The sequence below is a fragment of the Cinclus cinclus genome, chromosome 14 (genome assembly GCF_963662255.1).
Source record: "Cinclus cinclus chromosome 14, bCinCin1.1, whole genome shotgun sequence".
Classification (NCBI taxonomy): domain Eukaryota; kingdom Metazoa; phylum Chordata; class Aves; order Passeriformes; family Cinclidae; genus Cinclus; species Cinclus cinclus.
In genome coordinates this window covers 21,390,016-21,405,441 of record NC_085059.1, presented here as the reverse complement: position 1 = coordinate 21,405,441, position 15,426 = coordinate 21,390,016, and the positions used below count along the sequence as shown (strand labels likewise).

The window sequence follows — 15,426 nt, the reverse complement described above, 5'->3', positions numbered from 1 at the left end:
AAATTGTTCCGAGAACATTTCTGTACCAGTTTTGCTCTGCAATTGAAAGCTGTTCTCTTAGAAGTCACCTTCCTAGAGGAAACAGCAGTATTTTGTTGTATCCAGCTCTTGAAACTTACATTACCATACTCCGATTAGACTATATAAAGGCAGAGATAAATCAAAAGCTCCCTGCAAGGCAGGAGAATGAGGGAGACAAGAGAGAAAAGGAAGATGATTTCTGCCTGGTTATTTTTCATATGCCTGGTGGGAACATGCAGCTCTTTTTCAAAAGCTGAGAATAGGAATCTCAAAGACACTGCCAACTGAGAGGAAAGAAGCTGTGGGCTGATTTCAGACTCTGAGATGCACTGGAAGAGAGTGACTACAAGCAGGAATTGGCATGCATACTAGCTATCAGGGTGAGTTTGGGGAAACACTGAAGCTGACAATCAGATTTCTTACCAGTAACCAGAAGTGGGAAGATGCATTGTCAACGGGTCCTTCTACGCTACGTTTCACTCACATGCTGTGTAGTTTCACAATAATTTCTCACTGAATCAATGCTTACAAGGTGTGCTTGATGCATGAATAAATCACTGGTGTGTCATACACTTCAACGAATACCTCTTGACTGTAGAAGCTCAGAGTTATCAAAGGGCTACCAGGAGTGAGGAAGAAGGAAATCATACATACAGGGAAGCAACAGTTTTAAATAATATCCATGCCTCGCAACTTCTTTCATCTTATTTGGATTGTAGGTAAATTCAAGTTATTGCTTAGCATCTAACTTTGCTGCTCCAATTCTGATTCCACATCCTCAGGTTTTACAAAAGGCTGTGTAAGAATCTTTCAGAGAAACAACACATAGAATGTAACTTTCAATGCATTAGGTACTTATTTTTTTCCTACATTTATGTTGCTGGGTACAGTTGCCTCATAGTAAAGATTTTGTAAAAGTAAACCTTGCACACTGTTACATTTTTATTCAGTATCAAGAAAAGGAAGTTTTTTTGTTTGAAAAGGAGCGAAATCTGCAGAGTGGGGACATTATACTCTTGCATGGCTGAGCACACACCAACCTTCAGTATTGTGAATACAATCTAAATTCACGTGGGCAGGCCAACACACATATATTCCTGAATTCTTGCTTCATCTTGTCTGTAGTTACACAGGACACTGGCTAAAAGCCAGAGTTTAAAGTCCATATTCAAAAATGGTGCTGCCCACTGTCTCGTGCACCTCCATTTAGAAATTGCAAGAGAGCATTAGGTAGAACAAGTATGATGACTGCAGCAAACTATATTAAGATACGTAGCTCAAGTTTTTTATTCTCCCTCTGCTAAAGCCCCTCTGATATATGATGTCTGCTTTAATCTGCTTACATTCCACATAACATACCAGTTGCCCCTTAAAAACTTGAACTAGATAACACTGTGATAAAAACCATTGATTATATATTATAAATCAATTTTATAATCACTTTGGCTGGCTACTTGTGGTATAAGCTCTATATGATATATGTCAGAAAAATCTGATGATCTTTAAGATATCTTCCAACATAGGCCATTTTATGATTCTATGGTATTTCCTAATTTTAATGATACCTCTGATTTTGGCTGAATATTGCTTCAGGTTGATTGTACTCCATGATTAATAAAAAAGCAAATTCAAGAGACAGAAGCAGTACTTGATAGACTCAAACTAAACAAAGGTTTAGAATGAGATGCAAAACTCTTACTGTAGATCACTACATTCAAAATTACTCAAGCTACTGTATTAGATATAGCCAAGTCTCTGCCTTCTTGATCTTTATCCAATTCTAATGCTTATACACACACATACACACACAAATGAGGGAAACATTGCAGCTATAATTAATCTGTATGCATGGAGTACAACAGAAGTTCACAAGAAATTGTACAAGCAGGATACAGTGAAGCTGAATGATTCATGAGTCTGGAATAACCCTTTTTATCTCTAGCAGATAAACTAACCCATATTCACAGGACAGCTGCAGTTGGAGAGGGCATCTCTGGACCCACACCTGTTAAGACGACAGGGATGGGGAGCATAGTACAAGAGACATTTTTTATGACAAGACAGATCCTCTACCCAAAGTACCTCAAAGAATCAAGAATTGGCAGGCAGTTTGGTGTGCTCCCAGCACATACTTGGGATGCCAGGCTAAGCCACATGAGCCTTCTGGTCAAACACAGCAGGTCAAAATTGGCAGGCAGCCTACACTACAAGGGGCAGAGGCTGAGACAACCTCAAGGCAGGAAGATCAGTGTACACTTATGAAAGAAATTGCCCAGGCTGTTACAGTAAATGACTTTTATTTTTTAAAAAATGAAATAACCGTGAATATATTAACAGGCCTGCAAGTGGCACTACAGTACAGCTGGAGATAAGGTCAATACATTTCCCCATGTACCCAGACAATTAAATCCATTGCATCAATGCTGACATTAGTAAATTCCGAATACAGTTCTATCAAGCAGGAACGTTTTACGCAAAATAGTTCTGGACAAAGCTGACACCAAAAGTTAACTTTTCCTTCACTTTGGAAAGGATAGATGTTTTATAGATGTTTTCAGGTAGCACTGGTATTGGGTGAATATTGCCTGCATCACCAGTGCCGGGAGAGATGTACAACATCTCCATGTGAGAACAGAGTTTATACTCCTTTTTACTTCTCGTTTTGAGGAAGCAGGGTGGCGTAGAGAGAGGGGAGAAGATAGGTGAGGTAATATGGGCAAGGGAGGTGGGATGTCAATTTCTATTCAATTCTCCTTTGGCTGGTTTTGTGCTATTTTAGACTGCTTTCTAAAAATCACTTCTTGATTTTATTGAAAGGAAGACTAAACGTAATACACCTTTCCTTGAAAATCCAGGAACAATTGTGGTACTTCAAAAATACTAAAAATATCTACTTTCATGAAATATTAACTGTTTCACTACAAACCTATTTTTTTCACTAAATACACAATTCTTTTATTTCTGGAGTCTCCCAGGGGAAAAAAAAAAAGTGGGTTCTCCCTTTAGTTCTGCGACTCTACAGTGTATAGAGAAACGGCTAGAAGAAGGGAGTGCAGAGAATAGCTTTATCTTTTTCCTTGGCCTGTATCTCACACGGGAAGTTTGTTTGAATTTCTGTGGTTGGGCTACTGCTGGTCACATTCTTTCAGCAGTTATCAACCAAGTCTGCAGTAGGACAACCCACCTCCAGCCCGTTCTAACTTTGTGGAGACTAACTAGGCATGAGGGAAAAAAAATATCCACACTCTTTATACCATTTCTAATTGTAATATGCAGGAACACCAAGTGGTTTCCATGTTCTTTCACTTTGCAAAAGGCCACAGGAAAGGAATATGGCACCTTTTAGAATCTGTAATTCTGCATTTAACAGTGCGACCTTCCATTAGACCTTCAGTGTTGAGGCAGTGTAGAAAACGGTGGCTGAAGAGTGTGTGTAATACTGACCACACCAGCTCCCAGTGAGAAGCTTCTGCTCCTGCAGAGGCAGTCGTGTATAGTCCCTGGATAAACCATGAGCAAAAGGCCTACTTGACAGGGCATTTGGAATTAGCAACTCCTACGATCTAGCTAGTTTGGATTCATGAGCTTTCAGTGTGCCAACAGCATCTTTCACTGCATGGTAGATAATGTTCTTCACCTGCAACAGGAAAAAGAAATTAACTTCTACAGACTAACAAGGAGAGTCTTACATAGCTATGCAATCAACTTTGACAGCTAAATTTGTAATAGTTGGCAAGTCTACACAAAATATATATATTCTTTTTGCTTCAGGACACCAACAGATTTTAACTGTCACAGATGACAACTACTTTAGACACCTGCATTGAGTTATTAACTCCTTTTCTGGTCATCCAGCAACATATATTTACTCATGTTATTTTAAGATAACTCCTCCTCTTGTGAGAGCTAGGAGAAAGTGCACTACATGTTTTACATGTATGAGTTTATTTTGAAAAAGTCCTTGTGATCCAAGTCACTCAAGAGATTCATGTGAATCAAATCTAAAAGATGCAAGGAAATAATATAGTTTAATCCTATGAAAATTAAGATGATGCAATGAATCATCCTGTTGTCTTTGCATAGAAGCTAGAAATTCTTCAAATTTTGAATCTTCGAGAAAGACGAGCACAAGATGAGAAATTCACTAGTATTCACTGCTTTTTCGCAGTTACCTATTTAAGAATCAAAGTTCTATCTTGTTTCTGATTTTTTCTGATCTAAGTTTATTTGAATTCAATTTCCAGATGTTCAATGGAACAGTTTCACCTCCTAAGTGAGTGGCTCAGTTGCACTGCTCAACTAACTGCCAAGCTCAACTAACTACCATTGTCTTTTTCTGATGTACATGTGACTTCAACGTTTGGTATCATTTATGCTGCTGTTATTGTCTCTGTGTATTTTAATATATAAAAATATAGACAGAGGTTTATATAAAAGGACACATTAAAAATTACAAAATAAAAGATGTCTGAGACAAATACGACCAGTATTCCTTTTCTCAGGAATACTGAGTTGCACTTAGTGCTTTTTGTTTGTTTGGTTGGGTTTGTTTTTTTTTTTTTCTTTTAAATAATAAGCATTATTTATTTGCAACCTCTTGATTTACAGAAACACTTCTGTATTTGTATCATCACAGCTGAAGGGGTACAGCGTTAGACACCAGAATGAGAGTTGATCCTATTTCTGCTTTCCTATATAATCTCATGAAAATCCATGTAAAATTTATAGCAAACTTCCACTGAATTGGTATAAGAGAATAAGCATGGTAGATTGTGACATCCTTGGGTGACATCCTGGAGAGTGACTATATATTATGTACTTAGTTTGATGAGGACAGCCATTCTGCAGATCTCCACTCTCCTTCCTTTTACATACATGTGATTACTGATACACAAAAAACGCTGACAACAAAATTTGCAAACTGAGCAGATAGTAATGCTTCAGATGTGCTAGACAAAATCCAACAAGATCTCCTATGGTCTTACCTCACTGTCTTATATCCAGTGTACTTGTGTACCTATTATGTTCTGTGCATAATTATTAGCTGAGGCAGTCATGCTTCCTCAAAAAAACCCCCCCACACTTAATTTTAGGACTAACATATGTTGGATAAGACCTTTAAGATCATCAAATCCAACCAGAAACCTAACAGAGGAGCTTTCCTTTAGGCAACAAAGAAACCAACATAAGTGTACTTGGTCAAACATCTCTCTTCAAAATAAAGCACTGCTCTTCCCTTTTTAAGAATTTTTTTTTTCTCCTGGTCTCCTCTGCTGCCATTAGGATTCAGCCATTCAAAAACCTGTTAATACCAATGCATGCATTAGTCTACTAGGGGGAAAAGTTCTCTGGAAATGCAGAAGTCTCTTACTAATTTCTGTTTACGTAATACTGTAGACAGAAATACTTAAAAATTAGGTAACATACATGTCACATGAGAACTTCTAGATTTCTGGGAAGTTGTTACTCATTTCTAGTACTGAACTAAGCTGGCAAAACACAGGATGTATTTAGTGTTTACGGACATAAAATGTGTACCTGCAGTTTATCCTCATGGTTTGTATGAGTATTAGACAGGTGCCTGAACTCCTGGGTCAGACGGAAGCAGTGCTTCACATGTTCTGGAGATACAAAATCTTCTGCCACTTTAATGCAGCTGTATAAATTATGGACCTAAAAACAAGTATTAAATGACTGATACATCAAGATAATGAACATACAAAACAAGACCCCAAAACCCAAAAAGAAGCAACAACAACAAAAAACAAATCCCCAAAACCCCCAATACCCCACCACATATTTAGGCTCTGCCACATTTACTCATCAAAACCAGAAACTGACAAAATTCCGTCTCACAGTAAAACCAGTACAAAATACATGACATCTAACAGGTTTACTGTTCTCCCATATACATTAGTGTTCCCTAAAGCAAGTTCTCTTAACCTTTTAATTTGGTTTATTTGGCTGAAGTTTCACTACATAGAAATGTTTTCCCTCCATTCACCCCAGCTTTTTTTTTCTCCCCTGTAACTTCATCACAGTTATGTACACGATTCAGATATTTACATAACTTTTAGTAATATAAGAACTGCAAACATAGAAAAAGAAACCTTAAGTGCGCAATATTAATTACCAGTTATTTTAAAGCTGCAGCTCTGTTGTGCCTCAAATTCAATTCTATTTGTCAACATAGCCTAGAATTGGTATAGTTACCTGATGGGGAGCACCTGCAGGAATGAACACAGCATCGCCAAGGAACTGCACTATTGCCCAGCCTTGAACACCATACTCATCATATAGTCTCTTACGTAAGGTCTGGTCCAAGTACCAACTTTGGTCATGAATGGGGTCATGATCTGGAGGATTTTCTTGGCCTTGTTCTTCTCCAACCTAGGGCCAAGATATGGGGTGGAGGGAAACCATGACACAGCACATTGATATTGCTGGGTAACAAAATGGTCTGTACCAAAAACCATAACAAACTATTTCAAGGTAAAACATTACTTTCATTAAGATCATTTAGGTCTTAAATAGCAACATGCATTAGTATGAAGATTCCAGACCAGGCTGAAAACCTGTGAACATAGTAACTATCAATGTCCTCAAAGACAGAAGTACAATACCTATGCACTTGATGTTGATGGCAATTTGTATTGTTCAGCTGCTACAAGCAAGCTAGTCAAGGAAACCCTGTAAGCTCAAGCTTTCTTGGTAACCAGCATACCTTCCGGAGAAGTTCCCGTATCTTTTCAGCATCCTTGGCAGCATAGATGTGCCACAATGCTCCAGGTTTCTCTCTTCCTTCATGGATTCGCTGCTTTGTTACATCATCAGCATCTCCCTCATCAATTGTTTTCAGAACCTCTGAAAGGGGAAACCATGTAAAAGCAATATGATTACAAAGATGCTCATTTGTGACATAGAGAAGAGGAAGGAGCATTTTGAGATACTAAATTCGGTCACACTGCAACTGCTGCATCATACAGTGCCATTTCTAAGCCCATTAAGCTTCCTTTTAACAGAATTCAGGGAACGTGTCAATTGACAGGTAATCACAAAGCTCAATCGTGAATTTCAACTAAGCTACAATTACTCAAATACAAGGAAAAGAAAGGGTAGTGAGTTACTCTTTCTCCTCCTTTCTTCAGGAATGTACCTAATTTCTAGCAAAACTGTTGCTCCCACAGCTGGGAACTAATGAAGCATTAGTGCACTTCTAATTCAATTATGTGCTGCAAATGTAGCAAACTACCTTGTATACTAGAATTATATATCATAGATATGACAAGCTTAAACAATAAAAGAAACTGTCTTCTTACACACACAATTGATTTTTAGTGTACAGAAAACAGCTTTCCTTAAGCATTACCATCATCATGGGTCCCTTCCCCAATGGGAATCCCAACATACACCATGACGTTAACAGCATCGGACACATCCAAGTGCAGGTTTGTGGTACCAACTCGTCTGTCTTCTGCAGTAATTAAGCCTATAACAGTGTGCAAAATAAAATCAAATTCTGTGACTAATCTCTTGTCTGGAAAACTAACTTTGCACAGCAATGAGAGCAGAAACCAAAGTCAAACAGCAACTGAAATAGGTAGATTCATGTCATGTGCAGCGTAAGTAAAAAGTTTACTGATAACAAGTATTTTAATTTTACAGGAAAGAGAAGCAGCAAACCTAGTTTACTCAAGTAATGAGAAAACTCTTTAAGCATTTTAACACCAAAGCCAGAACTTGTACTTTACAATTTTGTCTCTCTGAGAGTAATTTATACAGTCTGTACAAGAGAACTTAGCTATCATAAGCACAAAGCAAGCCTTCCGTTGCTTGAAGGCATGAGAGAACTGCTTTAGGTTGCATAAGCATCCTACTGTGTGCAGCAAGTCAATGGACTGTTAAAAGTATAAGCCCCTAGCTGTGTTTTATTTTCTCATACTAAGCTGTAAAATCCATGACCAGTTGAATTCAGAGCAGTTAGCGATCAACTCATCATTAACCATTCAGATTACAATTCAGTAAGGAAAAACACCTGCAGACTCAAGTGCTTGTACCTTTGCATGCTGAAGGAACTTACACCTCTCAAGTGACTGTAAGTAATGGATAAAGATTTCAAATGTTTGCTTAATTCTTTGATCTTCTTATAAACGTGTTCCTTTTTTTTTTTTTTCCTCTGACCCTTCAATAGCACCCTCTCTTTCTACTTCTACTTAACCATCTCTGACGAGTAACATGGCAGGGAATTAGAACATTTAAAAAAACATCTTTGTATCAGCAAACACTAACAGAAGTGTGCCCACAAGAGCTTTTAGGATCACCATCGTGTTTATCTGTTTTCTGCTTAAAATACAAGCTTCTGAAGTTAGGAACTCAACTCACTAAACAGTACCTATCACAACAGACCAGAAACAGGTCAAAGTACCCAGAAGGTGATTAATTTTCCTCTTAACACTCCTCAGTTGCTCTCGAAAAGATACTAACTTTTCCTTGAATCCTGTGTTGGTATTATGCCTGTTCAATGTATTAATAATTGTTTGAATAACTAACTTATTGTATGTACACCTATTGGACACACAAGGCAGAAAAGGGCACATCTGACAGAGAGAGTGCTAATGTAAGAATAGATTTCCAGGACTAAATGAAAAATAAAGTATCAGCAGGCTCGATAAGCACTGAGTTTTGACCAATGCCACAGCCTTGTATTTGCCCTAAGTGTAATAAAGAGTCACAAAACCCAGTATGTGCAGAACTATACTCACATACCATATGCATTGTACATTTTAGGACCCAAGTCAGGACGGACAAAGTAGCTTGGAAGCCTAGAAGCCAAATTCAGTCTACCATCTCTCTTGGTATATTCAGGAAGAGGAAGATTTTCCATCAAGTCCTCAAACCTAGAGAGCAAAGGCAGACAAAGGTGGGTTATCCTCCTGCAGCACCTACAGCAGTCCTGTCAGCACTGATACTAAAGGTAACTTACCTCGTGGGCATCATGTCTCTAAAGTCCTCCCCTGGAGGCCAATCCTTTAACTTTAGTACCATTGGCTGACCATCATCTGACCTGAGCCGTTCTGCAAGAAACAAATTAAGATTTCTCCATGTAATATCTTTTTACCACAGCCCACTACCTTGTTAAAGCTGTCAGGCTTTGTGTACCTCTTACAGTGCACAGCAAAATGGATCCTGGTTTTGTTTTGGGCTTCCAAGCAAACAGTATGACCAACAATAGTTTAACAACCATAGCTAGATAAAGATATAATCACCTACCACAGAAGTTTGACAGATCTTGCACAGCTGCTAGGTTTTAGAATAGTTTTTATTCAGCTTCAAAAACAAGCCTTTCCAAAGCACTCTTCCTTACTCCTTTTACCAAAGTCTAAGGGAGTTTTATCTTTAATTTCCAGAGAAGTGGTACTTCTACAAAATTGAAGTTATTGGTTCTTGTTCTGATATCAACCCTAACTTCACTGTAAAGCAAGAAACCATAGTACACCACATTAAACAGCTAAAGGGCAGGTGGTCACAAAGGAGGACAGCTTTTAGGTTTTTTAATTCTTTGCAGGAGGCGCTCAAATTAGCAAAGTGCCAAAAGCAAACATTTATTCCTCACTTAGGAGTTTTACACAAGTCCTGACTGGGAACAGAAAGCAGGCAGCTTAGAAAGACAGCATTACACATGGAATGGTGGATGTATGCTATGACAGCACTGACCATATCAGCTGCTGTCTTACTTCAGATCTTGGAGCTACCTTAGGTCTCAGGGCTAAGAGAGTCTATCTGGAAGTGGTACGTGAGTAGCTTAGACCTCACTGTAACAATTAGAGAAAAACAAAGTTCACTCTTCTAACCAGATTTTTCACAACTCTACATGAGGCCACTAACTGAACTAGGTGTACAGAAGTCTTAACACTTTAGCATCCCCATTTCCCCATAGAGTAACACCCTTCACTACTTCCTACCTTACCAAGGATTGTCAGACAAACTGACCTAGCAGACATCCTGACAGCACTGGAAGGGAAAGTATATCTAAGAAATTAGGACTTGGAGACCTGTAAATCATATCAACAGGCTACAGAGGACAGCCTGAGTTTGCAATATAAAAAAATATTTTATTGAAATTAAAAGCAATTAAGAACTGCAGATACATAAACCAAAGTGACTGATTTAAACATAACAAACTTGGATAAGCTACACATTTTACAAAGGCGAGTGAACTGAAAAGCTCAAAGACTTGTATTTAAAGATGTTTCACAACTTCCTATATTCAAGATTTTGAACTTATCAAGGATCTTTGCTCTAAACAAGAAGCAGCTTGTAGGCAGGCTACTCAGAAAGGACAGAGTGAAGAACTACCTGGATGAAAACATACAGATCTGACAAATTACATGAAACTGGACAAACCCCAGAAAACAGCTCATCAGCAAAGAAAAGCAGGTGTAAGAAGGATCAAAATAAAAAGACCTTCCAAAAGTCCCCTTAGAGCCCAAAAGTATGAAAAGAAACAGCAAAAGATTAAAATTAATTAAAAGTATCGTATAGAATAATCTCAAGAACACCTCCAAAGTCAATGGCTGTTCTGCATCTCTGGTAACTTAATGTGAGGGTGGAAGCTAGCCACATATTTCAACAATTTAAAATTCATGTAATGCAGAAAAGTCAGAGACATTAGGTAATTTGCCAACAGTTTTCATAAGAATTCGCATGAAAAATCTCTAGACTAGTCACAAATAATATTCCTCTGTATGAGGGATTGAACACGGCTGAAGAAACTCTAAATAAAATGTAATCAACATAAACTATCAAGAGTGATAAGGTTTTCCAACCTAAGTCACTAATATGTCTCATGTACAGACTGCTACAGGCTTTGTCTAGAAGAATAACCAAAGCTGACTTTGCTAAAAGAAGCATATCTGTCTGGAGACAAACTACAAGTAACATTTGCCAAAGACAGCTTGACCCACAGAAAATCACCATTTTCATGAATGACCACGGCACAACAGTGAAGACTTTCTAAACTTTCCCAATTACTGGCAATACACAAAGACCACACCATTATCTCCTCTAAGGCCATTTACTTCTGTATAATAACAAAAAAATGAATGAAATTTAACAGTACACAATACAGTACTCTTTACTAACCATATTAAAAAAAAAGTCAAAAGCTGGGAGTTCTTTGACTGAAAAATGACTAGGAAGGGAATACTCTTGGTCTGCAAATCTATCATTTCATTGACTGCTGAACAAACACTCCATTACATCATCCAGCAGTTCACTGTTTCTGCAATATGCACCATAGCAATAAATACAGAAAACACTTTATACACGACTCTAAAATCAGAAACACTTCAATGAACTTTTACAGCTCTAACACCTGTAACTGTAAGGCCACTCAGATCTAGGTATACACAGTCCAAAATGGAGCACTCTGCTTTTCAGAAGCTCTTTAACCTGACCTGTTATGTCCCTATAAATTTTAGCCGGTTAGTTTCCCCATCCATACAAAAAAGTTTTGTCAAATATCTTGAATATTAAATTATGTGTTATCATGTGAGGCATGCATATAGCATTGCTATTCATAATAGATATAAATTTGCATTTGTACTCACAGATGATCAGCTACAAAAAGTAATTTGCAATGTCATATTTACTTGACTGATTATTCCACCAAATTCAAGTTTCAGTACCAAAAGTGTCTGTTTTAGCTCTGCAGGTTCCCTTTAGTTTTACAATTAAAATTGAGGTTGCAAGGAGAGCAAAGGTAGACACATTACTTACTGACTTTAAAATGGTAACTGAGGATTAATTTCACTGGGAAAAGTTTTTTGGGTTGTTTTTTTTTAAGTAGTTTCCCATGAAATGGATTGTTTTTTGACACATAAAAGTAACACACACCAACACATTCCAGTACACACAGCTCTCTTGGACAGTCGTGCCCTAATCTTCACCAACAAAGCATTTTATAGGGTGTGCTACATGTAAGGAGAAATGGCTTCTCTGGATGAGACTGATAGGTATTTGGATTTTTTCATAATTTAGCTTTTAGGAAGATAGGTGGAAAATGAAGAATTGAAGATAGCAAGACAGACTGCTCAGTTAAACTAGTCAGCCATAAATATTACTTACTAGATATTATCTCAAAGCCATCCCAGAAGTCACGCACTTTCACGTCTGAAATTATGGCACAGTTCCTGCAGTTCACCAAATCTACATCTTGATCTCCAAATTCCAGGCTGAAAGCTTCTGGTTTCCAAAGCTCTGACTTCAACTTCTTATGGACACCAGATACCAGCACGGGCTGAGAATACAAAGATGAATGCTTACTCCACCATAACCAATTTTCTTACACATGCAGCCAAACTTTCTTAAGAGAGCCAAGACTCCTGGCTACTACCATGCAAAAGACACCACAAATCTATTTTCATCCATGTCTGGTTTTTGTGCATCGAGCAAATAACTAGAGTCAAAGGAAACTTTAGTTCCACGCCATGTGCAGTTGCCTTAGAAGTGGCATTGGACTAGACTTGCCAAGGCAAGTGCATTAGGTCTCCAAGGCAAGGTGTTGGAAGCAGGTGTAGGCTCTGAGAGGAAGATGGGATCTGCCCCAGGGTGGACACAGATGATTCCACCTGGCTGAACAGACCCATCACTGGCCAAAGCTGAGCCCATAATTGATGTTGGTGGCATATCTGTGACAACGAGAAAGGGTAAAAAGTTCTCCACAGCTGATGCATGTGTGTGTGTGACAGAGAGAGAGACAGAGAGAGAGACAGAGAGAGAGACAGAGAGAGAGACAGAGAGAGAGACAGAGAGAGAGACAGAGAGAGAGACAGAGAGAGAGACAGAGAGAGAGACAGAGAGAGAGACAGAGAGAGAGAGAGAGAGGGAGAGAGAGGGAGGACACACAACACACGGGCAGGAAAGTAGAGGGAAGGGAGAAAAAACAGCTCTGCATACACCAAGGTCAGCAATGGAGGAGGTACTCGCAGCCCATCAAAGAGCATGGTGAGGCAGGCTTTCCCCTGCAACCTGTGGAGGACCATGGTGAAGTAGAGATCCACCTGCAGTCCACAGAGGATCCTGCACTGCAGCAGAGGGATATTTGCTGGAGGAAGTCCATAGTGAGCCCATGCTGGAGCAGGCTCTGGCAGAAGCTGTAGGGAAAATCCCACTAATAAGCAAACTTTTCTGTCAAAATCTGCCCACTGGGGACCCACACTGGAGCAGCTCATAGAGAGGACTCATCTCAGAGCCATTAGTGAAGGATAGTATCCTGTGAGAGGTACTCCACACTGAAGCAGCGGGAAAGTGTGAGGAGGAAAGGGCAGCAGACACAGTGTTCTGTCTCACAGACCGCAATCCTCATCATTCCCCCTGTGTCACCTCAGGGGCTGTGGTAGAAAGGAGGTAGAGTAGTCAGAGATGAGAGAGTCAAGTTGAGCCTTTAGGAAAAAGGCGAAGCAGGGGAGAGAGGTAAGGTGTTTACTGACTTGTCTATCTTCTCTACCATCCTACTCTATTTTTAATTGGCAATGAATTCAACTCATCAATCACACATTAAACCTGTTTTGCCCATGACAGCTATCACTAAGGGACCTCCCTGGTTTTATCATGACCCAGAAACTACTTCACCTGATTTTCTTCCACTGTTCTGTCCAGAAAGGGGAGTGAGAAAGCAGCTGGGTAGAGGGTTCTGGCAGCCAGCCAGAGTCAATCCACCTGTGGCAGTAGAGTAGGTGTAGAATCCCACCACGTGTCCTTTATCTTAAGCACACCTGCAACTACGACTAGAAACAGCATTTGTACTAAAGCCTTCTCATGTGAAATTTTCATATTTGGATATCAATTATTTAACTATTCCACTCGTTATTTATGTATACCCACAGATCAACATTAATTCTGTAGGACAAAACCAAGTAGTAGAAAAAAGGCTGTTTATTTGCAAAAGGGGTTTTCAGATGTTTAGGCTAATGATGTACATATATTTCACACAGGTATTTCAGTGGCCTCTCCCCAGGAACACTCAAAGCATTTGCTAAACTGGCAAAATTTGGGAAAGGTATACCAGACAATCCTCCCAACACTGCCAAAACCTTTTCAGTTCCTCTCACCCTGCCATCTCAAAACAGAGTTACCAAACTTGAGAGAAAACAAGAGGGTATGAAGTGAACTTGCACATGGAGTATTCCCACCTGAAAAGCTTTAGCTTTAGTAACTGCTACCTACGTTCAAATGGCAGTTCCCATGGCTACGCAAGTTTGAATTAATTCCAAGCTGTGTCCTGTACATCAAAAATGATCTGATGGTGGGTCTTGGCTTTTATTCACATGAAGAGCTCAGCACAACCCTGAGAAGCACAGATGTCCCAAAATACAGTATCAGTGTGTTAGGCAAAGATACCTACATAGCTATATACAAGCAACTTCAAAATTATGCTGCTTAAAAACAGTCCAGTAACCAAATTCTGCTTCCTTTGTATTGTGTAATGGCCTCTAAAAGGCCTAGTTTCAATTTTAGTTCCTAAGTGAGGACAACTATTGATTCAGAAATGAATGGGAAAAATCCCAACACTGGGGATAACAGAAACAGCTTTGGCTTTCAAATACAATACAACACAGCCAATAAGTTCTAGAAGGCAGCAATGAAACCTCACCTCCAGAAGAATGAGATTTAAGAAGACAAAAAGGGGTTGTTCCTTTATTCCTGTGAATTTCAGGGGAATGAAAACAGCAAACCCCACAAAAACATTTAGGTTGGAAATAACTATGCTCACACCAAAAAAAGAGTATTTTTTGTGTTGAGACTGAACTTCCAGCAGCCACTCCCACTTGTTCTGTCAGTGAGCACTAACAAGAGCCTGGCTCCCTCTTCTTAAGATTTCCTCCCCACACTCTCCTGAACCTTCTTTTCTCTAGGCTGAACAGTTTCAGCTTGCTCAGCCTCTCTTAATCTAAGTGATGCTCAAGTCCCTTCATCATCTTTGTGACCCTTTGCTGGGCTTCCTCTATTAAGTCCACAACTCTCTTGAATTGTGGAGCGCAGAACTGAACACAGTAAGGGACACCATCGCTTCCTTTGACTTGCTGACAACTCTGTTGTGAGGACATGTTCTTGGCTCAGGATCACTCCCTCGCCCAAGATCCTTCTAGGCAAAGCTGCTTTCCAAATGGTTGCTTCTCAGCAACTGCTGTAGGATGTTATTCTTCCTTGATGTACAGGACACTACATTTTCCCTTGCTGAACACCACCAGATTTTTCTCAGTCCAACTCTCCAGCCTGTTCAGACACTCTGAATAGCAGCACAACCATCTGCTATATCTGTCATTCCTTCTAGTTTTGTATTGTCTGTAAACTTGCTAAGGGTCTATGAACCCTATCCCATCTAGGTCGCTAATGACATGGCAA

The 15,426-nt window shown here is 39.3% G+C and overlaps 1 protein-coding gene across 2 annotated transcripts in view; it reads right to left on the bottom strand.

Moving 5' to 3' along the window:
- Positions 1-2,307: 2,307 nt before the first annotated feature.
- Positions 2,308-15,426, bottom strand: part of KDM3B (lysine demethylase 3B) — a 47,223-nt gene continuing 34,104 nt past the window's right edge. For both annotated transcript variants that reach the window (XM_062502588.1, XM_062502589.1), the window contains 8 exons: positions 12,148-12,319; positions 9,005-9,095; positions 8,788-8,918; positions 7,391-7,510; positions 6,746-6,885; positions 6,235-6,411; positions 5,560-5,694; positions 2,308-3,658 (listed from right to left, as the gene is read on the bottom strand). In XM_062502588.1, coding sequence (XP_062358572.1) covers positions 3,578-3,658; positions 5,560-5,694; positions 6,235-6,411; positions 6,746-6,885; positions 7,391-7,510; positions 8,788-8,918; positions 9,005-9,095; positions 12,148-12,319 — 1,047 coding nt within the window. In that variant the 3' untranslated portion in view covers positions 2,308-3,577. The remainder of the gene's footprint in view (positions 3,659-5,559; positions 5,695-6,234; positions 6,412-6,745; positions 6,886-7,390; positions 7,511-8,787; positions 8,919-9,004; positions 9,096-12,147; positions 12,320-15,426) is intronic.